The 25,911-nt window shown below is 44.0% G+C and overlaps 1 protein-coding gene across 1 annotated transcript in view; it reads left to right on the forward strand.

Moving 5' to 3' along the window:
- Positions 1 to 1,896: 1,896 nt before the first annotated feature.
- SLC35F3 (solute carrier family 35 member F3) overlaps positions 1,897 to 25,911 on the forward strand; it is a 408,781-nt gene continuing 384,766 nt past the window's right edge. Inside the window, exons 1-2 of the mRNA XM_069572528.1 lie at positions 1,897 to 2,416; positions 2,797 to 3,026. Coding sequence (XP_069428629.1) covers positions 2,364 to 2,416; positions 2,797 to 3,026 — 283 coding nt within the window. The 5' untranslated portion in view covers positions 1,897 to 2,363. The remainder of the gene's footprint in view (positions 2,417 to 2,796; positions 3,027 to 25,911) is intronic.

Consider the following 25,911-nt stretch of genomic DNA (forward strand, 5'->3'; position numbering starts at 1 on the left):
TTCAAGTGGATGTCTAGTTGTTCTAACACCATTTATTGAAAACACTAGCCTTTCTCCAGGCTTCTCTTGTGGGTCAGCTGGTAAAGACTACACTGGCAATGCGGGAGACCTGGGTTTGATCCCTGGGTTTGATCCCTGGGTTGGGAAGATTCCCTGGAGAAGGGAAAGGCTACCCACTCCAGTATTCTGGCCTGGAGAATTCCCTGGACTACAGTCCATGGGGTCGCAAAGAGTCAGACACCACTCAGTGATTTTTACTTTCACTTTTATCCTTTTGCCATTGAATTGACTTTGCTCATTTGTCAAAGATCAGTTGACCATAATTGTGTGGCTGTTTCTGGGCTCTCTGTTCCATTCCAGTTATCTGTTTGTTTATTCTTTCCTCAGTACCATACTGTATTGCTTACTGCAGCGTTATACGAAGTCTTGAAGCGCTGTAGTGTTAATCTTCCAACTTTGTTCTTGTCTATTCTGGGTCTTTTGCCTCTTCATATGAACTTTCGAAGCACTTAGTTGGTAGCCACAAAATAACTTGCTGAGGATTTGATTGGGATTACACTGAATCTATATGTTAAGTTGGAGAGAACTACATCCTAAATATACTGAATCTTTCTACAAATGAACCTGAACTCTCTCTCCATTTTAGTTCATCTCTGATTTCTTTCCTCAGAGTTTTGCAGTTTTCCTCATATAAATCTCAATACCTATTATATTCAATTTATACCTGAGTACTTCATTTTTGTGTGCCAATGTAGGTGGTATTACATTTTCAATTTCAAATTACAGTGGTTTATTGCTTGTATATGGGAAGTTGATTGACTTCTGTACATTCACTTTGAATCCTGCAATCTTGCTATAATTCATATCTGTTTCAGGTCAAGTTTTGGTTGATTTTTTGAGGTTTTCTACCTAGGTGATCATGTTATCTGTGAACAAAGAGTAGTTTTATTTCCTTCTTCCCAATAGATAAACTTTTGATGATCATGTCATCTGTGAACAAAGAGTAGTTTTATTTCTTTCTTCCCAATAGACAAACTTTTAAATTTCCTTTTCTTATCTAATAGCATTAGCTAGGACTTGCAGTAGAATATTAAAGAGGAGTGCTGAGACATCCTTGCCATGCTCCTAACCTAAGGAAGTTTGTAGTTTCTTTCCATTTGGTATGATGCTAACTGTAGGCTTTTGAAGATGTCTTTTATAATGTGAGGAAGTCCTCTCTATTCCTAATTTGCTGAGACACAATATAATTTTAATATAAAAAAGTACCAAAAGCAGTGTGTACAGTCCCATCCTGATTTTGTGAAAAAGGTATTTTGCATTGATTAAAAAAAAAAGAGTGGAAAAATTTGTGGACTACTTAATTCAAAGTAGTCCTTTTGGGCTGAAAATTGGGTATTTTCTTCTCTACCTATTTCTGTATTTTCTAAATTCTTCAGAATGAACCTATATGTATTTTTTTTTTACAACAGGAAAATAACATTATGAAAACTGATTAGGTGTTCCAGAAAGAATGATTTGCAGAGAGAAGAAAAAAAATTAGAAGCTAAATAAAGTAGAAATCTAAGAAGAGAGAACTGATTTAGTAACGGGGTCAGCACGAGAATGTAAGCTCTCTGAGGGTCAGGGGTGACCGAAGGATGCCCACAGCACAATAAATCAAGTTTCAGCTTTGACTATGAAATGCCATTTATGCATCTGGCATTCTGAGCATGATTTTGGTGGGTTTGGAACCAGGTTTCTGTCTTTCCAAGTAGTTTTTGCTCATTATTTTAGAAGGAGGAAAGAGAAAGAGAGATTGAAACTGAACTGAACTACTGAATCAGGAACAGAATGATGTGATAGGTCCTAAGAGAGGGGAGGAGGAGCGCGCCCCTAGCCCCAAGGTTGCGGGGCGGAGCGCGGGCGGCTGGTGCGGGCTCCGGAGCCCCGCGCACACGTGGGCGGCGGGAAGGGGGCAGCAGCGCCCCCGCCTGGTTCCCGCGTTTGGGGGCCAGCACCTCCGGTCCGCCCAGGTGCCTCGAGAGCGCATACCGCCGCCGGCGCTCTCTGGGATCGGGGGCTCCGGCGCCTGCCGTGTGCCCGGCGCGGTGGCGGCGGCTACAGCCAAGGGGCGCCTCGCTGGCACTGCCCTGCGGCCAGCGGGCTGCAGCGAGCCCCGCGGACCGGCTGGAGCCGGGCTGAGCCGCCGCGCCCGCATCGCGCCGCACACCGCCGAGGCTTTCGCGGACCGCGCTCCCGGGCGGCGCGGGGACCCTCGCCGGGCCTCGCGCCCACCTTCCCAGGGGCCGCGGCTGCGGGCAGCTCGGGCCCGCAGCCCCTCAGCCTCAAGTCTGGGAGCTCCCGGCCCTACTCTGACATTGCCTATGGGGATCCGAGAGTTTCCTGGCAGCGCACCCAGGGGCAAAGGCATCGCCATGTGAGTAGCGCCCCGGGTGCGGGTGTGCGAGCGGGCGGCGGGGTGGCTTTCGGCAGCCGGGACACGAGCAGTCTGAAGCTGGGGAGGGGGCGGCGCGCGCGGCGGGGCTGTTTGGGAAGTTCACGGCATCCTCTCCCTCGCCACTCGCCCCTACCTGCTCTGCCCCGCAGCGCCCAGTGCCGGGCTCCGGAGACGGGACCCGACGCCCAGGCTGCCGAGGGAGCTGGCGGGGGCGGGGGTGTAAGGAGGGGGCGGTGGAGCGGGAAAGGGCCGCACCTGCCCGTAGAGGGCCCCGGGCTGCGCCCAGCTCGCCCTGGGATCTCACCCACATTCTCCCCCCCCTTCTGTCCCCCCCACTACCAATCTGCCCGCGGCCTCAGTGGCATGAGGAGGTCACCGGACGTCAGCCCCCGGAGACTGTCAGACATCAGCCCCCAGCTCCGGCAGCTCAAATACTTGGTGGTGGACGAGGCGATTAAGGAGGATCTGAAATGGTCGCGCTCGGTGGAGGACCTCACCAGCGGGCCCGTGGGGCTCACGTCCATCGAGGAGCGGATTCTGCGCATCACCGGCTACTACGGCTACCAGCCCTGGGCGACGAGCTACAAAAGTAAGACACCCGCCCCCCCTCCCGCCCGGCCCCATTTTCCTGGTCCGCTGGCGCATCTGCCTTGCAGTTGGCTCAGCAGTCTCCGGGAGCGCGCCCAGGCACGAGTCCAGCCCCTCCCTGCTGTCCTGCCGGCACACACAGACCCAGGTTTGCGAGTTTTAGGAAGAGGCCTGGAGACGGTTCTCTCGGACCTTTAAGAATTTCTGATCCGTTTTCTTAACACCCTCTCTCCTTCCCACAGACATCTCTCTCTTTATCCCCTTGCACTTGAGGTGTCACAGGAGATTGGAAACTCAGTGTATTCTTGTCCTGTGTGGCTTCTCTGTGAATCCGAAAGTGTTAGCTGCCCCAGGTTGGGTCTCAGCTGGCTTAGTGAGAAACCGCAGACTCGGCACGCCTGGATTTTAACTTCCCTGGATCCCTTAGGCCTGATGTTGCAGGAATTATTGGGGTCTTCGTTTTAGATTTCTTTCATTTCCTTTGTCCTCAGTTTGGAGGTTGCCTATGGATCATTCTAGCGATTGGCATTTGGTCCTTGAGAGATGAATGGCTGGTGCCAGGTGGAGCAGCTGAAACTTTTCTATGCCAGTGGCTTCAGCTGATGGCTTTGGCAATGCTGTGATCAGTTTATACAGACATAACCTGTGTGATCAGGACTAATTTAGTGGGGATTTCTTTCTCTCATTTGGAAGAGAGAAGTTGGCTACAACGAACTCTGGAACCTATAACTGTAAATCATAATTTGGTGATTCCATCACTGTTGTCCACAAGCAGAAAGAGAGCCATTTACCACCTCAGTCAGTGCAAGAAATTAGTATTGCTTCATTCCATTTGTAATCGAGACTGATAGCTTAATGATTCTGAGATGTGGTTTTATCCTTCAGTACTTTAAATTGGACCATATTTTATCAGTCTTCAGGAAAAGAAAAATCAGGCTTTTGTAAATTAATCATATTGAGTTCTAAAAACATGTCTACCTTTAGTTTTTCCCTAAAGCCCTTGGTTCCAAGCCAAAGGTCAGTGGTATGCTGGGGGTTAGCTGGTAACTTTTAAGTTATGTGCAGGAGGAAGCATATGATTTTATAATGTTTTATTTCATTCCCTTACTTGTTTTTAAAGGACGAGAGTGATTGCATTTAACTCCGTATCAATCTTTAAAAGGGCATCTGCGTCTCCTCCAGTCTCCTGCTGCTAATGCTAGAACTGTAGCTGATAAATGGGCTTTGGATCACAGAAGGAAGGACCAAGTTTCCTTTTCAGCTGAGAAACACTAGGTATAGGATAAGAGAATGGAAACCCATTGGAAACTATTTGTCTTATAGATAAGGGTAGGACTCTCAGTTTCTATTTCTGCTTTCTAAATTTCTATAGACATTGTCTCTTTCTTATTTCTGTTTTCAGCTCTCTTAATAAGAAATTAGAATTGTCTAAATAAAGACAATTGTACAAATTATAGCCTTCCTAGCACTGTCTATTTAGGCCCTAAAGTCGTAAGATTTATCATTGTAATTCTATTTGTGACTGGTCCCATGTGCTTTGTAGAAATTACCACCAAGGCTCATGACTCTGGGTGTCGGTGGGGAGCTTACAGCAGTGACTGATTGTGTTTGGTACAAATACAGTTAATAATCAAGGCAGGGAAAAGACCATATGGAAAATGAGTCTCTTGTACCACCAGTGGTATTCTTAAATACCTTCTCTGAGGCTTCATTGAAAGAGTAAATATCAGGGTATAAGGCTACAGTGATCATTGTGATAAGAAAATCACTTTACTGCACCCTCTATTCCTGTGAAGATTCTTCTTTATTCCAAGAGAGCTCCGTTTTACTAAAATGCTTGAGGTGACAACTGACATTTTGATGAATTAATTGGATTTTCAGTTTAAATTTAGAGAAGCTCATGTTTTATTAATGTAGCCAAGTACGTTTTAGGGCAGTCCTTTGGCTGTTTTCCACTTCTACCCAAGTAGGAAAAAAAAGAAAATAAAGGTTTATCTGTCTGTTGGTATCAGTGAGTTATTTTGTTGGTTAATAATTACACTCAACAAACTGGAAGCGATGATGATTACAAAATACTCTTCTCAGGGCATCAAGAGCAAGTTAGGGAATGTTCCAAGCCTTATCCTTGATATTATGATGTCACCTTTGATTCATCTTCAAAGTAGCTTCTCTGTGTCCCCACTGAGGGAGCTGACAGTGAGAGTGTCTGGGTTAGTGGAGAGTGTAAGTAAGCTGCCTTTATAGCAGCAGATATTATTGATTGACCAAGTATTCATTGTTGTCCTCTTAATTTTTAGACTTTGTTCATCAGTCGTGTCTAACTCTTTGCTACCCCATGCACTATCCAGTCTGTGGAATTCTCCAGGCTGTGGAATTCTACTGGAGTGGGTGGACTTTCCCTTCCCCAGGGCATCTTCCCTTCCCAGGGATCGCACCAGGATCTCGCGCATTGCAGGTGGGTTCTTTACCAACTGAGCTATCAGGGAAGCCCTTGTTTGGGGCCGTGAAGATAAATGAGGTAATTGGCAACAGTGCAGGAATAATCTTTGCTCAAGACTCTGAGCCCAATCAACTAGATGAACACATTTCCCTGTGGACAAGGGACTTTTTGTGAAGAATTGTTTTTTTTAAAAAATCCTAAAGGCACCTGGGTCTGAGAGGGATGGTTTGTATGTAACATTCATCTGAGAATGAAGCTGTAAGCTGGTGGAAGGGTGGGATTCCTCTTTTCAGTAGCCACAGTCCTCCGATTCCACATTCTCTGTTTCTGAACAAAAATACTGCTGGACAGTATTCTTAAGGGTGCCTTCCCTGGTGGCTCAGACAGTAAAGAGTCTGCCTGCCAAGCCGGAGACTCAGGTTTAATCACTGCATTGGAAAGATCCCCTGGAGAAGGGCATGGCTACCCACTGCAGTATTCTTGCCTGGAGAATTCCATGGACAGAGGAACCTGGTGGAGTACAGTCCATGGGGTTGCAAATAATTGGACACGACTGAGTAACTAACACTTTTCACTTTCATTCTTAGAAAGTCCTTGGCTTCCCAGTTGTAAGTGTATCCAGAGCCCAGAAGGCGTGTGGTCCAAAGTAGTTGCTCAGTTAATGCTTGTTGAACAAGGGAATGGATACGACCTGAAACATTGACCTCTGAGTGAGAAAACCTTTGAACGTACATCATAATGCTTCGTATTGTTTAGTTCTGTATGCTCACTTACGTTAGCTTGGAATTTGCTTTACCCTTTCCTTATTCTTCCATGGTGAGTGGCATCTTTGGCTTTCTGAACCATAGACTAGACTAGAATCCTTTTTTTTAAGTGGCTTTAGTTTATTCTAATAGAGCAGTTGCATTGACTGATTTTATAGAGTTAAAATAATCTTGCATGCCTATGGCAAACCCTCATGATTTTTTTTTAATTGAAGTAGAGTTGATTTAAAATGTATTAGTTTCTTGTGTACCACAAAGTGATTCAGTTATACAGACATCCCTTTTCATTCTCTTTTCCATTATGGTTTATTACAGGATATTGAATATGATTCTCTGTGCTATATCATAGGACCTTGTTGTCTAGCCGTCCTATATATAACAGTTTGTATCTGCTAATCCCAAATTCCCAATCCGTCCCTCCCTCACCTGCATCCATCTTGGCAACCACAATAGACCAGAATTCTTTTTTTTTTTCTTAATTTATTTATTTTTAACTGAAGGATGATAACAATGTTGTGTTGGTTTCTGCTATACTTCCACATGGATCAGTCATAGGGATACATGTGGACCAGAATTCTTCTTTTGTTTTTATGGAAATTCTGACTTTTACTTGAAATATGGTCCTTGGCACAGTGGGCCAGAATTCTTGATGGCACGCTTTCATTTAACCCAGGGATTCTCATCTTCAGTGCTACTGACACTTGGTAACTGAATAATCCTTTATTATGGGGGGGGGCGGGGAGCGTCTTGTGCATAGAAGGGTGTTTAGCAGCATCCCTGGCCTGTGACAATAGGTACACCCTTCCCCCCAGCTGTGACAACTGAAAGTGTTTCCAAACAATGCCAGATGTTTCTTGGAGAGGTGAAGAGTCCTCATTTAGCCTCACTCCAAATTTCTGCGGCAAGTGAACTGTCTTACCTGGAGCAGTAGCGGGCCTGCCTTCTCAATTCTTGGCCTTCTCTTCCTTCTTCCTAGACCGCGTCTTGTGTTTCCAGGAGGGGCCAGGCTAAAATAAACCACCTGCTGCAAAGAACGGGTTGCTTCTGCAGCTAACGTGATTCTGTACCCACTCATGTAAATTAATACCCTGTAGAAAGTGCTCGAGAATTAGGAACAGTTTGGATAGCTTTTCATTGTTTAAAATTGTTGTTAGAGTATAGTTGCTTTACAGTGTTATATTAGTTTCTACTTTATAGTGAAGTGAATCAGCTATATGTGTGTATATATCCCCTCTTTTGGGGAGTTCCTTCCCATTTAGGTCGCCACAGAGCACTGAGTAGAGTCCCCTGTGCTATACAATAGGTACTCCTTAGCTATCTATTTATATGTAGTATCAATAGTGTATATATGTCAAGGCCAGTTTCCCAGTTCATCTAATCCCTCCCTTTACTGCCTTTGTGTCCATACCTTTGTTCTCTGTTTCTGTGGTGCAAATAAGATCATCTATACCATTGTTCTACATAGGAATATAGGACAGCTTTTCTAGTGACTTCCTTTCCCCTCCCACTAGGACCGCAGCAGAAGAGCAATGGCCAGCTGGACTCTCTTCTGCCTCCCTCTTCCTTTCATAATTCTCTGGGATAGACACCAGTTGGGGAGGAGATGACTGTGGAGGGCAGAGGGAGAACCAGAGTCCAGGAATGAGCCATCCTAAAGATGGACAGTGAGGCCCCAGGCCCTGGATGCTGTGGGGGACTGGCCACATTTGGTTATAGAATGATTGAAGTAGTGGAGCTTGGAGATCTCAGATGGAGGTTCTTATGCAGGATAAAAGAGCATCTATAAATGTTCCTTTATTTTCACTTATTCCTTTAGCAAAGTTTTACTTATTCATTTTAATTTGGCTGTGCTAGGTCTTAGTTGCAGCACTTGGAATTTTTGATCTTTGTTGCTGTATGTGGGATCTTTAGTTGAGCCTGTGGGGTCTAGTTCCCCAACCAGGATCAAACCCAGGCGTTGGGAGAATGGAGTCTTAGCCACTGGACCACCAGGGAAATCACTCATTTAGCAAAGTTTTTGAGAGCATTTACTCCATGCCAGCATACACAGATCAGAGTTGGGAGAAGATGTTCACAGCCGAGATATGTCCTTGTCAAGAAATAGAAATCCACAAATACTTACATCTAGAAAATAGACACATTATTTACATTTTAGCAGGGATGTGTTACTTTGCAAAAGGTTTCCCTAAAGGATGTTTTCCAATAGTGAGCTCACAGCATTTTCAAGTAAACAAATTTTCTAGGAATAGCTTTTGGAGAGGTCATGTTTATTGCTTAAAATGAAGTACATTTGTCTCCTGAGAGCACTTAACACTCCGTGTAGTGTGCATGGTGCTGGTATATGTGAATATTAATGCAAATAATTTAAAAAATTGGGATATAGTTACTTTACAATGTTATGTTGGTTTCTGCTGTACAGTGAAGTGAATCAGCTATGTGTGTACATACATCCCCTCCCTCTTGGAGCTTCCTCCCACCTCATCCCCTCATCCCATCCCTCCAGGTCATCCCAGAGCACAGAGCTGAGCTCCCTCTGTTACACAGGAGCTTCCCACTAGCTCTCCATTTTACACATGGCCATGCACATTGCGGTCTCCCAGTTCAAAGTCCATTTTTATGTCTGCCTCTCTTTTCCTGCCCTGCAAATAGATTCATCTGTACCATTTTTCTGGATTCCACAGATATCTGTTAATAATGACATTTGTTTTTGTCTTCCTGACTTACTTCACTCTGTATGACAGATTCTGGGTCCATCCACATCTCTGCAAATGGCACAGTTTTGTCCCTTTCTATGGCTGAATAATATTCCATTGTAGATCTGTCTGTCTATGCCACATCTTCTTTGTCCATTGATTTTTTAAAAACTGCTGATGAGTGTAGTTTTAAGTCATTTGTAGAGCAGAGGGTAGGCAAGTCCCAAAGGAACACCACATCTCTGGTCCATCCTGGCCTGCCATTGACTGCTTGAATCAAGACTCAGAGCATGTGGAATACTGAGCAAAACCCAGTTTTTCTGGGGGGAGGTTTTGTAGCTCCAGGTAGAAAATGCGGGGTATTGAATAACTCACCTAGTGACAAGAGAAAAGCATGTTTTCCCTTGTTTTCAGGGTCCTTTAGTTTTCAAATGTTAGGAAGGGTTTACTGTAAGTTGAGAGGGAGAGTTTTTTGGAGACGGACAGTCTTTCTACTCACTCTGCCCTTTCAGACCGGTGCATGAGTAGAGGTTGCTGATGTTGTTTCCAGTGATAACTGGAACAGTGGCACATAGTATAATTGAATTCATAGTGAGCAACTTCTGTTTGATCCTCCCAAAATAGTAAAGGTCAGGTCAGCAATTCAAAAACAACCCACTTGGAAGAGATGTATAATTTGGTTGTAAAAGGTTATTTTACAGTGGAGCTTGGCATATGAAATTGTAGATTGGAAAGACTTTTTATGTATTCTGCTTCATATTCTTTTCCCTTATGGTTCATTACAGGATATTGAATTGAGTTCCCTGTGCTATATAGTAGGACCTTGCTTATTCATTTTATTTATAACAGTTTGCATCTTCTAATCCTAAACTCCTACACCATCCCTTCCGCCACAACCATGAAGTCTGTTCTCTGTGTCTGTGAATCTGATTCAGTTTTGTAGATAAGTTCATTTCTGTCCTATTTCAATTCCACATATAAGTGAGATCATATGGTATTTGTCTTTTTCTTCCTGACTCACTTCACTTAGTATGACGATCTCTAGGTCCGCCTATGTTCCTGCAAATGGCATTATAGATGGAAAAGATTTTAAAGGAAAAAAAGTTGGAGGGAAGGAATAAAGCATCACATTTTCTAACGTCTCAGAGAGTCCATTTTATTCCTGAATATGAATTCATGCTAACAATTTAGTAAGTACTTTTCTGAGATTAGGCAGGATTAAAATGCAGCATGATTCTTTTTTAAGAGAACATGTTTGTCTCCAGGACACTTCGATCGTCCGTCAGTCGTTGGTTATAAACCGTTTGCTAATCATCCAAATTCTCACTCCAGGAAAACCTAGTCTTCCTGGCCATAGGAGAGGCTTGGGCAAGGAGATTTCTCACTGTTCTTCGTAAGTCTATCCTGAGTCTCTACAAAGTGCCTGCTGCTGCTGCTGCTGCTTAGTTGCTTCAGTCGTGTCCTACTCTGTGCGACCCCATAGACGGCAGCCCACCAGGCTCCCCTGTCCCTGGGATTCTCCAGGCAAGAACACTGGAGTGGGTTGCCATTTCCTTCTCCAATGCAGGAAAGTGAAAAGTGAAAGTGAAGTTGCTCAGTCGTGTCCGACTCCTAGCGACCCCATGGACTGCAGCCCACCAGGCTCCTCCATCCATGGGATTTTCCAGGCAAGAGTACTGGAGTGGGGTGCCATCGCCTTCTCCGACAAAGTGCCTAGTCTAAAAGAAATCACTCCAGCGGCGAGTGTTTCTCCTTTCCTTAAGTGGCTGGAAAAAATCAGGTGAGTTGTGTTAAAAAAGAATCCACATGTGTGTGAGCTGTTGAACTCTGTGAAGTGTTTCAGTGAGTTGATAAGTATGCTGATTGAATTGTAGCCCCTCAGGGAGGAGGGGACAACCACAGTATTTTCTGTGTTGTTGGGAGAAATGGAGGGAATGAAATCCACCCCAGGAGCTGCCCTCTTATCTCAGCAGTGTCAGTGCTGACCAGTTATTCATCTCTTCCAGCCTCTGTTTTCTTATCTACAAAATGGGGGCGAATATAAGTGTTTTCCAGGATGGTTTTGAGAATTAAATGAAATAACGTGTATCTAGCATCAAGCCCTTTGCCTGGCATCCAGAAAAGTGCCTGTATTTCCAGTTATTCATTTTGAAAACTTTTAAAATTTTATTTTGTTTTTGGCTGCACTGGGTCTCCATTGCTGTGCAGGGGCTTTCTCTAGTTGTGGCGAGTGGGAGCTGCTCTCTAGTTGGGGTGCACGGGCTTCTTACTGCGACGGCTTCTCTTCTTGTGGAGCACAGGCTGCAGGGGCGTGGGCTCAGCAGTTGCAGCTCACGGGCTGTAGAGCACGGACTTACTTGTCCCACAGCATGTGGAATCTTCCTGAGCCAGGGATTAAGCCCGTGTCGCCTGCACTGGCCAGCAGATTCTTTACCACTGGATCACCAGGTAAGTCCCTTGCAAACTTTTCTAACATTTGGAAGTTCCAGAATATAAGTTATGGGAGACAGAATTCTTGCCTTAAAATCTCACAGACTGGAGAAAGGGGCAAGTGAAATAATAGGGTGTGATAAAAGTTGGCGTTGGAGCGGTAAGTTTCGGATCAGAAGCTGGAGGAGTAATAAACCACAGGAAGTAGGTGGAGGGAAGAGCTGCATTTCGGGCAAAGGGATGGTGTATGCACAGCAGTGCGCATGAGCTGTTATTGGGAGGTCACCCAGCTTGGCTGGGACACAACATCGCAGAAATGTACAAGATGAAGCTGGACTCTGAGCAGAAACTGACCGTGTTCTCTGGTCATCTGCTGTGTGTCACCAGACGGGCCACAGATGCACAGATGCCCCCTCACTCATCCAGGGCCCAGGCTAAGCGTCACTTCTTCCAGGGAGCTGCCTTGACCGTGTGGGATGTGGTGAGGTATCCTTGCTGGGACTCCCGTGAGGCTGTCACTTCCCTTACATGTTATCATGGCTAGCTTAATTGTGTGTCTGAAATGTACAGATGGAAAGCTGTGCAAGGGCAAGGCTCATCACTGGGTCTCCAGTCCTCAGTGTGGCTCGTGGAACATAGAACTGTAATGGTTCTATTCCCAGATCAGAGAGTATCTCTGGCACCTCAGTCGATAAACATTCATTAAATGTACTAGCGAAAGGCCATTTAGACGCACACAGAAGTAGTTCCATCTCCATTTCTGTGGGGTCTTCCAAGATTATCCTGCGCAGAACTCTTCTACTTGTGTTCCTCTGTCAAGATTTGGGACGCCCACTGCTTGGTCACCTAAGTACACTGGCATGCAGTCCCACTCCCAGGCTCATGCCAGAGTGTTTTGCCTCGTTCCGATCACTTCACTTTAGAAACGATTTGGAAGAAATGAAAAGGAAGAAGAGAAAATGGGTCACTGGAATTTAAAACATGTTCTAGAGGCAAGATGTAAATATTAGGGGAGAGAGAGGTGAATCAGGAAAATGGCATGTCTTTATGAGAACAGTTGGAGTGGACACTTTTGGGAATATCTTCCCAGCTCAGCCTGACCCCTGTGACTGCCCTGCACTGTATCTTCAGGGTGGGCCCTTAGCATCATCTTCCTCCTGGACACGGTGGATCAGATTGGAGTGGACCCTTGACCCAAGGTCACTGTATCAGTTTCTCCTTCCTGGAATTTGAGATTGAAACCAGGAGATTGTGATCTAGTTGGCATGGTCTTTCAAGTGGAGGAGAAGCCGAGAGAGAGCCATTCTGGCTTTTGTGTGGCTAGAGAGACAGAGAAAGCTGGTCCACATAGAGGGAAGAATAAGGCAGGTGTGTAAGCAACCCAGAGAGAGCCTTGATATTTTCCTGCACCCCATGCTGAGTACCATGTCCCTGTACGGTCAAGATCTTGTTATAGCTCCTCCTCCAAGCACCAGGAGACACCTTCCTGTGAAGTGAGCAGAAGCTAAGTTTTGTCCCATGCAACTGTGGACTCCTGACTTAAGATTCTTAAGCCATTTCTGCTCGGGCCCATGTAGGACACAACAAGGATGTACATATCAAATAATGTTTCATTGGAAATAAATCACTTCCTGACTGCTGAGATGACAAAAGCATTGGAGCCTCCGTCGCTGGAGAGCTTCCGAAAGAGGTGAACACCTAGCAAGCCCAGCTGCATTGAGTATTTCCTTACCCTGTAGACCTTTTTAAAAATACACACACACACACACACACACACACACACACACGATGTCTTTTGGCTCAATTCATTGGTGACTGTGTGTTGATCAGTAGAGTGATACCAGTTTTATTTTCTTATCTTATTGCAAAGCCTTTAAAGGGATTGGACAGTTAGGAATCTGGTCAATTTTTAAAAATATTTATTTATTTGGCTCTGTTAGGTCTTAGTTGCAGCACACAGGATCTTTGTCACATCATACAGGATCCGTGGTTTGTGGGATCTTCGTTCCCAGTCAGGAATCAAACCCATGTCCCCTGTATTGAATTCTTAACTGCTGGACCACCAAGGAAGCCCCAGGAATCTGGCCAGTTTTTTTGGTTAATGATGGTGGCACATTTTTCTCTCATGCAGCTGCAGGTTGCCTTAATTTATGACAACATTTGAGAGGGTAGGAAATAAATTGCTCCTCTCGGGTGGTTTGCAGCTGAGAAGGCTTGAGGCTGTCAGTGGACTCCTGAGGCAGAGAAATTTTCAGTGTAACTTCTCAGAACCATTTTCTGGTTTTGACATATGTTTTCTGTGATATTCACATTTGCTCCTTGTCATTCTGTTATGTATCATCCATAGTACTTGGCTAGATAAGAATCTCTTAGGATTATTTTTATCCTTCTTTATCATCTACTTTGTACCCATGTAGTGTTAGAAGAGCTTGCCTGTATCCTCAGAGTTTTTTTCAGTAGGGTCAGAAGAAATGATGACTTCTTTCAGAATGATGACTTTGCTTTCTTAGTTTTCTTTTTATAGAGTTTGCTCATTTTCAGTGAACATATATTAAGACGCCCTGTTCTTAAAAAAAGGAATATAATTATGATTGTAGGTATGAAGCGTTTGGGTTTTGTGCTGTATTCTCCTCATGCCGTGCGTGTGTGGGAGTTTAAGAAACACTCTTTAGTGACAAGCGCATTATGTTGGCAAATAATTCAGAGGAAGGACTTTAACTTCTGTCCTCTATAAAGTTCTTTGAAAAGAAAGAATGAAATCGTTTGAAGACTATTTAAATGCCATAACCCAGAACAGCAGATTTCAAGGGTTTATCCAAACTCTTTTCTTTTAAGTCAACTTTTTGTTTTATTAAATATTCAACATAAGCATCTTCGGTAGGTATATCTGATTTCATGCCATAGGAGTGTTTTCAGTTCCATGAAGGTTTTGTAATTCAAATTTATTCTAGAAACACAAATGTATTCTAAAAAAATGGGTACTAGTGCCTATATCATTGTGTTTGTTCTGTCTGAAACCTGCATGGGTCTTGTGTTTCTCTCAGAATACATGGAAGGTTTTTGATGTGGTGGCTGGGAAGGTGGAGAAAAGAACGCTTTCAAACCAGACCCCACTGCCACCATGCTCCCTCTTGAGCAGCCCGTGGGCCAGGCAGGGACTTCAGAAAATCACTGCAGAGAATTTCAAATACCACTCATGGGAAGGCTCGTTGGTCAGTGATTTGGTAACAGATCAAACAGTGGAACTTACTGTGAATACATATTCATTTAATCATTAATCCATTCATTCATTTTTTTCATCCAGTCTCTCACTTACTCACTCTTTCATTTATTCAGACATCAAATAGTTCACTGCTTCTAATGGGCAGTAAATATATTCACTTCTTAGATAAGCTGTACTAAATATATGGCGTATTACCTATTTCCTAGAAAACGATTGAACGGAGAAACCAGACAGACATATCCTAGTCCATGAAGTTATATACTTTTCTTGTTTAGGGCCGTCCCCCAAGTGGACTCCATGTTTCTTTCTGGTGCTTCCATAACTAAATATCTTGGGGTATTTTGGATCAGATATTTTGGATGGGGTCTGAACCTCAGGAAAGCTCTTTTTCTCTTCCTTTGGAAACTAGTTGTCTGCTGCTGTAGTGAGATTTCTGATTTGTTCATTCGTTGTAGCCCAGCCATGAAATGTAGTTTTCTTTTTTGTGTACTCCTGCAGCAGCGAGGAGTTTTGACTGAGTAGATGAGATTAAGTGACTAAGCCTGCACATGTCTTCCCTAATGTTTTCTGTTGCGGGCATTCAGTTTCCTTCCAGTTTTGAACAAAGCTTGCCTGAGATCTGAGACGTTTTTCTTCCTCTAACTTGAGCCCTACCAGAAATAGCAGTGGACAGACTGGAATTCAGGGGAGTTGAGATTTACGTCCAGCTCTACGTGTTCTTGCCTGCCTGGCTGTCTGTGCTTACTATGCTGTTTCTCTAGTTCCTGTAAGAGAAAATCCTCAAGGATGGGATATTTCCAAGTGGCAGCTCTACTTTTATAAGTTAACAAAAATAAAAACATCTGATTAATGTGACTGTTATTTTGAATATATATATGTATATTATTGAAGTATAGTCAATTTACACTGTTGTGATAGTTTCAGGTGAACAGCCGAGTGATTCAGTCTTACAGATATATGCGTGTATATATATATTTTTTTTTTTCCCCTCAGATTCTTTTCCCTTATAGGCAATTATAAAACATTGTCAACATACTTTACCTAGTTCCCTGTGCTATACAGTAGATCCTTGCTGGCTACCTTTTTTATGCATAGTGGGATGTTTATGTCAATCCTAAGCCCCCTAGATTCCCATGTCCCGCCCCACTGCTCTATATCTGTGGCTCTGTCTCTGTTCTGTAAGTTCATCTGCATCATATTTTTTTAGATTCCACGTATAAGTGATATACAGTATTTGTCTTTGTCTGGCTTCCTTTACTCAGTGTGATAATCTCTAGATTCATCCACGTTGCTGCAAATGACATAATTTCATTCTTTTTTGGGGTGAGTAATATTCCACTGTGTATACATACCCCATCTTTATCCTTTCAACTCAGATGGACATCTGAGTTGTTTCCGAGGCTTGTAAATAGTGCTGCCATGAACACTGGGGTGCATGTGTCTTTTTGAATTATGGCTTTCTCCAGATATATGCTCAGGAGTGGGATTGCTGGGTCATGAAAGTGAAAGTGTTAGTCATTCAATCATGCTGACTCTTTGCAACTCTGTGAACTGTAGCCTGTGAGGCTCCTTTGTCCATGAAATTCTCCAGACAAGAATGCTGGAGTGGGTAGCCATTCCCTTCTCCAGGGGATCTTCCCTACCCAGGGATCGAACCCTGCTCTCCTGAATTGCATGTGGATAGTTTAGCATGTGAGCCACCAGGGCAGCCCTTGCTGAGCCATAAGGTAATTCTGTTTTCAGTTTTTTAAGGAACCTCCATACAATTCTCCATAATGGCTGCACCAATTTTCACTCTTACTAACAGTATAGTAGGGTTCCTTTTTCTCCACATTCTCCCCAGCATTTGTCATTTGTAGACTTTTTGATGATGGCCATTGTAACCAGTGTGAGGTGATCCTGGGGTCACTTTTCCATGTGCGGATGAATCTAAGTCTCAGAGGTGTGAGTTAAAATCTAGGATGAGGCTGGGTTGTCGAAGGACAGTGCCTTATTCACTCCTCCCTTCCTATCTTGCTTGCCTCCTTTGAATTCCACCTTCTCTTGGAGCTGAGCACATGCAAATCTCATCATGGAGAGAAGGCTGTACATCTTTGAAACTGATGCTTCCTAATGGTCAGCAAGTGCCATCACTCAAATCAATTCCTAGGGACTGAAGCTGAATCCAGCTTCTGTACCCCGACACCAAATTAAATCTTGGATATAGTTTGGGTAAAGTAGAAAACAATAACTTTATTGTTTTGCAAGGCAAGGGGGTCCACAGTGGGTTAGTGCCCTCAAAACTGTGTGTCTGACCTGGAGGGGCTAGTGACAGTTTTATAGAAATGGCTCAAAGAGCATAATCAGCTTGTGGTCATTTTTCTGATTGGTTGGTGGTGAGATAAGTGGGAGTCAGCATCAATCTTCTGGTTCCAGTGGGTCTGGGGTCTCTGTGCTTTTAGGCAGTGTATGGTTAACTTCTCCCACATCTTTGGGGTTGTCAGTATCTGCAAAACAGCTCAAAGGTATGGTTATGTGTATCCCTTGAGGGGGAACCCATACTCTGCCCCGGGGCTGCAATGTTGTTTCTTAACTGTTCCTCCCTTGTATGGGCATCCCTTCTTTTCCCTGAGTAGCAACCATTGAACCTGCGCCTTGGAACTCAGGGAAGGTCTAGGAAGCTGAATGAAGCCGATTCTAGAAATGCGCATCAGTTCAGTTCAGTTGCTCAGTCACATCTGACTCTGCAACTCCATGGACTATAGCACGCCAGGCTTCCCTATCCATCACCAACTCCTGGAGCTTGCTTAAACTCATGTCCATTGAGTTGGTGATGCCATCCAACCATCTCATCCTCTGTCATCCCCTTTTCCTCCTGCCTTCAATCTTTCCCAGCATCAGGGTCTTCCAGTGAGTCGGTTCTTTGCATCAGATCACTAAAGTGTTGGAGCTTCAGTCCAATGAATACTCAGGACTGATTTCCTTTAGGATTGACAGGTTTGTTCTTGCAGTCCAAGGGACTCTCAAGAGTCTTCTCCAATACCATAGTTCAGAAGCATCAATTCTTTGGTGCTCAGCTGTCTTTCTAGTCCAACTCTCACATCTGTACATGAATACAGGAAAAACCATAGCTTTGACTAGATGGACCTTTGTTGGCAAAGTAATGTCTCTACTTTTTAATATGCTATCTAGGTTGGTCATAAATTTTCTTCCAAGGAGCAAATTTTTTTTAATTTCATGGCTGCAGTCACCATCTGCAGTGATTTTGGAGCCCAAGAAAAATAAAGTCTCTCACTGTTTCCATTGTTTCCCCATCTATTTGCCATGAAGTGATGAGACTGGATGCCCTGATCTTTTTTTTTGCATGTTGAGTTTTAACCTAGCCTTTTCACTCTTCTCTTTCACTTTCATCAAGAGACTCTTTAGTTCCTCATTGCTTTCTGCTGTCAGGGTGGTGTCATCTGCATATCTGAGGTTATTGATATTTCTCCCAGAAATCTTGATTCCAGCTTGTGCTTTATCCAGCCTGACATTTCGCATGGTGTAGTCTGTATAGAAGTTAAATAAGCAGGGTGACAATATACAGCCTTGATGTACTCCTTTCCTAATTTGGAGCCATTACATTGTTTCATGTCTGGTTCTAAATGTTGCTTCTTGACCTGCATACAGGCTTCTCAGGAGGCAAGTAAGGTAGTCTGGTATTCCCATCTTTTGAAGAGTTTTCCACAGTTTGTTGTGATCCACACAGTCAAAGGCTTTGGCATATAAAGCAAAAGTAGATGTTCTTCTGGAACTCTCTTGCTTTTTCAATGATCCAACAGATGTTGACAATTTGATCTCTGGTTCCTCTACCTTTTCTAAAACCAGCTTGAACATCTGGAAGTTCACAGTTCATGTACTATTGAAGCCGGGCTTGGAGAATTTCATTACTTTACTAGTGTGTGAGATGAGTGCAATTCTGCAGTAGTTTGATCATTCTTTGGCATTGCCTTTCTTTGGGATTAGAATGAAAACTGACCTTTTTCAGTCCTGTGGCCACTGCTGAGTTTTCCAAATTTGCTGGCATATTGAGTGCAGCACTTTCACAGCATCATCTTTTAGGATTTGAAATAGCTCAACCGGAATTCCATCACCTCCACTAGCTTTGTGATGCTTCCTAAGCCCCATTTGACTTCGCACTCCAGGATGTCTGGCTCTAGGTGAGTGATCACACCATTGTGATTATCTGGGTCATGAAGGTCTCTTTGGTATAGTTCTTCTGTGTATTCTTGCCACCTGTTCTTAATATCTTCTGCTTCTGTTAGGTCTGTACCATTTCTGTCCTTTTTTGTGCCCATCTTTGCATGAAATGTTCCCTTGGTAGCTCTAATTTTCTTGAAGAGATCTCTAGTCTTTCCCATTCTATTGTTTTCCTCTATTACTTTGCATTGATCACTGAGGAAGGCTTTCGTATCTCTCCTTGCTATTCTTTGGAACTCTGCATTCACATGGGTATATCTTTCCTTTCTCCTTTGCCTTTAATGTCTCTTCTTTCTCAGCTATCTGTAAGGCCTTCTCAGACAACCATTTTGCTCTTTTGTATTTCTTTTTCTTGGGGATGATCTTGATCACTGCCTCCTGTACAATGTCATGAACCTCTGTCCATAGTTCTTCAGTCACTCTTATCAGATCTAATCCCTTGAATCTATTTGTGACTTCCACTATATAATCCCAAGGGATTTGATTTAGGTCATACCTCAATGGTTTAGTGGTTTTCCCTACTTTCTTCAGTTTAAGTCTGAATTTGGCAATAAGGAGTTCATGATCTGAGCCACAGTCAGCTCCTGGTCTTGTTTTTCCTGACCTTATTGAGCTTCTCCATCTTTAGCTGCAAAGAATATAATTAACCTGATTTCAGTGTTGACCATCTGGTGATGTCCATGTGTAGAGTCTTCTCTTATGTTGTTGCAAGAGAGTGTTTGCTATGACTAGTGTGTTCTCATGGCAAAACTCTGTTAGCCTTTGCTCAGCTTCATTTTGGGCTCCATGGCCAAATTTGCTTTACTCCAGGTATCTCTTGACTTCTTGCTTTTGCATTCCAGTCCCCTGTAATGAAAGGACATCTGTTTGGGGTGTTAGTTCTGGAAGGTCTTTTAGGTCATCATAGAATCGTTCAACTTCAGCATTAATGGTTGGGGCATAGGCTTGGATTACTGTGATATTGAATGGTTTGCCTGGAAACGACTGCAGTCCATGGGGTCACTAAGAGTCGGACATGACTGAGTGACTTCACTTTCACTTTTCACTTTCATGCACTGAAGAAGGAAATGGCAACCCATTCCAGTGTTCTTGCCTGGAAAATCCCAGGGACGGGGGAGCCTGGTGGGCTGCCATCTATGGGGTTGCACAGAGTCGGACATGACTAAAGTGACTTAGCAGCAGCAGTAGCTGGAAACGAACAGAAATTATTCTGTTCAATTCTGTGCAATTTGAGATTGCACCCAATTACTGCATTTTGCACTCTTTTGTTAACTATGAGGGCCACTGCTTTTCTTCTAAGGGATTCTTGCCCTCAGTAGTGGATATAATGGTCATCTGAATTAAATTCACCCATTGCAGTCCATTTTAGTTCACTGATTCCTAGAATGTCGATGTTCACTCTTGCCATCTCCTGTCGACCACTTCCAGTTTGCCTTGATTCATGAACCTAACATTCCAGGTTCCTATGCAATATTGTTCTTTACAGCATTGGACTTTACTTCCATTACCAGTCACATCTACAGCTGGGTATTGCTTTTGCTTTGGCTCCATCTCTTCATTCTTTCTGGAAACGTGCATATACACGTGCTAAGTTGCTTCAGTCACGTCAGACTCTGTGTGACCCTATGGACTGCACTCCCCCAGGCTCCTCTGTCCATGGGGATTTTCCAGGCAAGAATACTGGAGTAAGTTGCCATAGGCTCCTCCAGGGGATCTTCCCCACCCAGGGATCAAACACACATCTCTTATGTCTCCTGCATTGGCAGGTGGGTTCTTTATCACTAGTACCACCTGGGAAGCCCAATCTAGAAATGGGGGATACAGAAAAGCTTTTGTGCGGAGGAGCTCCACAGGCTCCTGCTCAATTTTATTTACTCAGGTATAATATTACTTATGCCTCTAAATGAATGCATTTAATTGGAGACATTATTTTAAATTATGGCAATCGTCTTGTGAAAAAGGTCTTCCCTGATAGCTCAGTTGGTTAAGAATCCGCCTTCAATGCAGGAGACCCTGGTTCAATTCCTGGGTTGGGAAGATCCCCTGGAGAAGGGAAAGGCTACCCACTCCAGTATTCTGGCCTGGAGAATTCCATGGACTGTATCACCCTTGGGTTTGCAAAGAGTTGGAGATGACTGAGCAACTTTCACTTTCACCTTTTGATAAAAGGGAAGATCTTGTTATGAATAACAGAAAGAGAGACTCTTTTGGAATCCCCAGTGAAACAGAGAAAGCAGAAATGCTGCAGTCTATTAAGAGCAAGTTTCCTTGAGCTGAGAGTGGAAAGGATTGATTGGTTTCAGAATCAAGTCTGCACAAGGTCAGAGAAAGAGTACTGAGTGGGAGGCAAGAGTGGGGTTTGAATTTCGAACAGTTTTTATGAGAAGAAGCATGTGTGAAGGTGCTAAGCTGAGGGAGGAGAGGTGACAAGTACCTTGCAATGCTCTGTGACCATCTTTGTAGTTGTCTCAGATGAATATTGACACTCATTTCCACTGGATACACTTCCAAGAGGGGAATGTCAGGTTGCGGTGTCATGGCGGACAAGCCTGAAGGTGATGCCCAGTGATGTCTGCCTCAGAAGTCTAGCCCTTGAGTAATTCCCTCTTTTTGAGTGTGGGTGGGACCTCTGACTTGGTTTTAGCCAATAGAATATGGCAGGTGGTGGGATATCCTTTCCATCGTCACGTTGTGTTACGTGAGATTCCACCTTGCCAGCAAACTCCCTTTAGATCTTTTCTCTCCAGCCTTGATGAAACCATGGGCCATGTTTTGGAGGCCTGTGTGACAAAGAACTGCGGGTGGCCTTTAATACTTGAGGGTGGCCTCTCGCCACCAAAAAACTGAAGCTGGTAGCTCTATAATCATAGGGAGCTGAAGGCTGCCCAACAGCCATACAAGCAGAAAAGTAAATCCTTCCGTGGTTGAGCCTTTTGATGAGAACCAGCCCTGCCAACATCTTGCCTTCAGCTTCCTGTATAGAGGGGAAAGAAGAATAATGTGATAACACAGGGCTTCCCAGGTGGTTCAGGGGTGAAGAATCTGCCTGCCAAACAACAAGATACACTGGAGATGCAGGTTCAGTCCCAGAGTTGGGAAGATGCTCTGGAGAAGGAAATGGTAATCACCGGAGTATACTTGCCTGAAAAAGCCAGTGGACAGAGGCACCTGACAGGCTACAGTCCATAGGATCACAAAGAGTCAGACATGACTGAATGGTCAAGCAGGCACAGATGCAGGCTACCACAAGGGTACAGAAATGAATCGGGCATTAAGGGAGACCTGAAGGCTGGGCTTGGTTCTGCCATTTACTGACTGGGTCTCATTGTCCTGGTCCCTCACCCAGCCTGGCCATTCTTTAGTTTTTATGTTCAAAGAATGGACTTGGTGGGACTTCCCTGGTGGTCCAATGGTTAAGAATCTGCACTTCCAATGCAGGGTACATGGGTTGATCCCAGGTCTGGGAATAAGATCCCCCATGCTGCATGGTGTGGCCAAAAATTTGAAAAATAATAATACATTTAAAAAGAAAGAAGGGATTTGGCAAGATTACCTCCTGAACCCCCACCAGCCTAGAATTTTAATGAGTCTTAGATTTATCCACAGTATCAGAGGAGGCCATCTATTCTAAAAATGAGAGGTTGTTTTAAAAAAAATAGGAAATTAGGAGGCTAGACAAATCTGGGTCCTATCTAGCAAATCAGCCCCATCTGAATCATTTCATCTGTTTGTATGAGCTGACGCCCTGCTACTGAGTCACTGGAAAGGGAAACACATGGATGAAAGAGTTCCTTTTCATTCCACTACTTTTTCTCATTTCTTTTGGTACATCAACCAAAGATATATTGACTGAATATTCTTTGATTAATTATGCTGAACACTCAACGATGGGAGAGTGTTTGCATTTCACAGCTTGGAAAATAAGAGAAATAACAGTTCTAATGCACCTCTTAGAGAAAATGAGGATTTCCTATTGAACCACAGGAGTACCTACCTGGTCCTGGGTTACACCTTTTAGGTGGCTAAAAGGGTGACCAAGAGACTTAACATGGCTTTCACTGTGTTGTTTCTGTAAGACTGTTATAGGGCTTTGAATAAATTCCTTGCAGCTTTTGTGATGAGCAGCTCTGCAGAGTTCTTCTTGGAGGTGAGAGAGAAAAATAGAAATGGAGAAACTTGGAGTGGTTGTCGAGAGGACCATCTTTGGGGAGTTGCCCCTTTAAGAGAAATTGATAAGGAAACTCGTGCTCCCCAGGCAGAAAGTGCTTTATTTTTCCCCTGGCTGATCCTCCTCCCCGGAAGCAGTTTATCAAGTGTCAGATGAGGAAGGACCCAGCTGTTCCTAGTCTTCAAGGGCAGCAGGAGTTTCCTTTGATTTTTTGCATTCAAGTGAGCTGTGGTTTGTCTCTTGATTTTTTTTTTCCCCTCACTGCAAAGAGGTGCTTTAACTTCCCACCTGGCCAGCTGTGGATGCCAGAAGTCTGGATCAAGGACTGTTGAACAATCCATTCACAGAACCCTTGTACTTTAAAGTGGTTCTCCAAGACCCTGTGAGGTTGATGAGCTTTGCAAAAGAGGATTATTACAACATACTATATGATTCCATCTATATAAAGTTCAAAAGCTGACAAAACTAATCTGTGGTGAGAAAGGTCAGGGGAGTGGTTACACTTGGGGTTTATGGACTGGAAAAGACGTTAGGAGCCTTCTTCATGATGTGGTGGAAATACTCTATGTGGGAATCTGGGGGCCAGGGTATATGTATGTAAAAGGATGCAGACATGTAAAAATGTATCAAGTAGTTTGCCCTATGTGTTATAACAACTGAAAATCTCTTTATAAAAGATGGTCACTGGGGGAGCGGACTGCTCTATGTAGAGACATTGGTCCCTGGATGGATCAGGTTGTTTGAGGAGGGTGATAACCATCTAGGACCTGGCGCAAACTCTAGGACCTGTGGGAATCAGAACTTAAAATTAGAACTCTGGCTCCTCTGTGGTCCTCGGCATGGTTCCACTGAAGTTGCGAATAGCAGGATGTGTCTAAACTGTAATCCCACTTGTTTTGGACATCTAGATGTTTGTAAATAGAAGCAGACCTCATTTTTCCCTTTTCTGAAGGAAGGCCACCTTTCTTCTCTTTTTGCAAAGTAAACTCAGATTTCGATACTGTGTTAGTGTAGTGGAAGTTCTGAAGAAGTGTGTGCTTAAAGAAAACCAAAGGGGGCTTCCCCAGCAGTCCAGTAAACAATCTGCTGCCAGTGCAGGGGACACGGATGCCTCCCTGGTCCCGAAACTAAGATCCCACTGGCTGCAACTGCTGAGCCTGCACTCTTCAACTAGAGAGAAGCCTGTATGCGGCAACTAACACCCGATGCAGCCAAATAAATAGGTAAATATTTTTTAAAGCCAAAGAAAGGAAGCCACAAGTTTTGGCTCTTCAGGTAATGACAAGATCATAGCAAAAATAATTGGGACTTTGGATATAATCCTTTGTGCCATTCTTTACCGGTATTTTACTGCTCACTAGTTTTCCCCCAGAAGATGACCAGGGAGGCAGAAGAATGGTGATGTATAGATTGCTTCTCTTAGAAGTTTTATCCATGATAATTGGAAGTTTCTATAAAAGAAACAGCTAGAGCTAAGGCTTGAGGATTCTCTCTGTTTAAATTTCCGTGCTTCACAATAGAGGATGAGATGGTTGGATGGCATCACCAATTCAGTCGACATGAGTTCGAGCAAGGACAGGGAAACCTGATGTCCATGGGGTCACAGAGTCAGACGTGACTGAGCGATGGAACAACAGTTACAAACTTATTGTTGACTGTAATTTGGGGTACCATTCTCTCTGTGGATTTTGGTCTTCAGAAAATTGCAGCTGCAAAGCATACATGTGGTCTCTCCATCCGTTACCGAATGAATCAGGTCCCACTGCTCACTGCTTACAAAATCAATCCTCACAGATGTTGATAGAAAGGAAAAGTGCCTTTAATCAGAATGTCAGCAATCTGGGGAGATGGTGGATGCAACGTCCCCAGAAACCACCTTTGAAGATTCTGCTCAGCTATGAAAGGTTTTAAAGGGGAATAGGGAAGTAACCTCAGTGAATCATAGAGATGGGAGGTCAGAGTCCCCAGCATCACCCACTGCACACAGGCTTGTCGACTTCTTGTGATTTTTCCTCTAGAAGCTGTCCACACACTTTGTTCATGAGATTCCTGAAGGGGGAGTTAGGGAATTGATCTGGTCATCTGTTCATTACTTTTGTTTCATTTCTGCTTTACTTCTTTGACCTACTAAAAGAACTGACAAGTTAGGCAAGATATTGTGTGATGAAAAGATTTGAAAGGTGTGCTTGGGGCAGAGATGAGTACAGCATGGGGGTGCCTGGTTTAAAAGTTCGTTACCATATAGCTTTGCTAAAGTGACGAGAGAAGGGGCTTCTTGCTGATGTTTGTCGTTGTTCAGTTGCTAAGTCGTCTCTGACTCTGTGACCCCATGGACTGTAACCCCCAGGCTCCTCTGTCCATGGGATTCTCCAGGCAAGAATACTGGAGTGGGTTGCCATCTCCCTGCTCCAAGGATTGAACCTGAGTCTCCCTCGACTCCTGTGTTAGCAGGCGGATTCTTTACCACTGTGCTATAAGGGAATCTCACTGATGGTGGTTTCCTGCAAAGAGCTGCTGACAAGCCTGTGATTTTTCTTTTTTGTAAAGTGTGAAATAGACTTAATATAGAGGGGGCTTCCCATGTGGTGCTAGTGGTAAAGAATCTGCCTGCCAGTGCAGAAGCTGCAGGAGACACGGGTTCAGTCCCTGGGTTGGGAAGATTCCCCTGGAGTAGGAAATGGCAACCTGTTCCAGTATTCTTGCCTGGAGGACCCCATGGAGAGAGGAGCCTGGCAGACTGCAGTCCATGGGATTACAGAGAGTTGGACAGGGGTGAACAACTGAACAACTGACAGCAAGTGAGTGATACTTAATAAATATGCTTAGAACCACACTTTGAATACCAGTCTCTACATGCTAATAAGAAGGATGAGATAGGATATCAGTAGTTTGACTATGAAGGTGATGTATGTCTTTAGGGTTAGATATGTCCAGGCCTCAAAATGGGTGT

The sequence above is a fragment of the Ovis canadensis genome, chromosome 25 (assembly GCF_042477335.2).
Source record: "Ovis canadensis isolate MfBH-ARS-UI-01 breed Bighorn chromosome 25, ARS-UI_OviCan_v2, whole genome shotgun sequence".
NCBI lineage: Eukaryota > Metazoa > Chordata > Mammalia > Artiodactyla > Bovidae > Ovis > Ovis canadensis.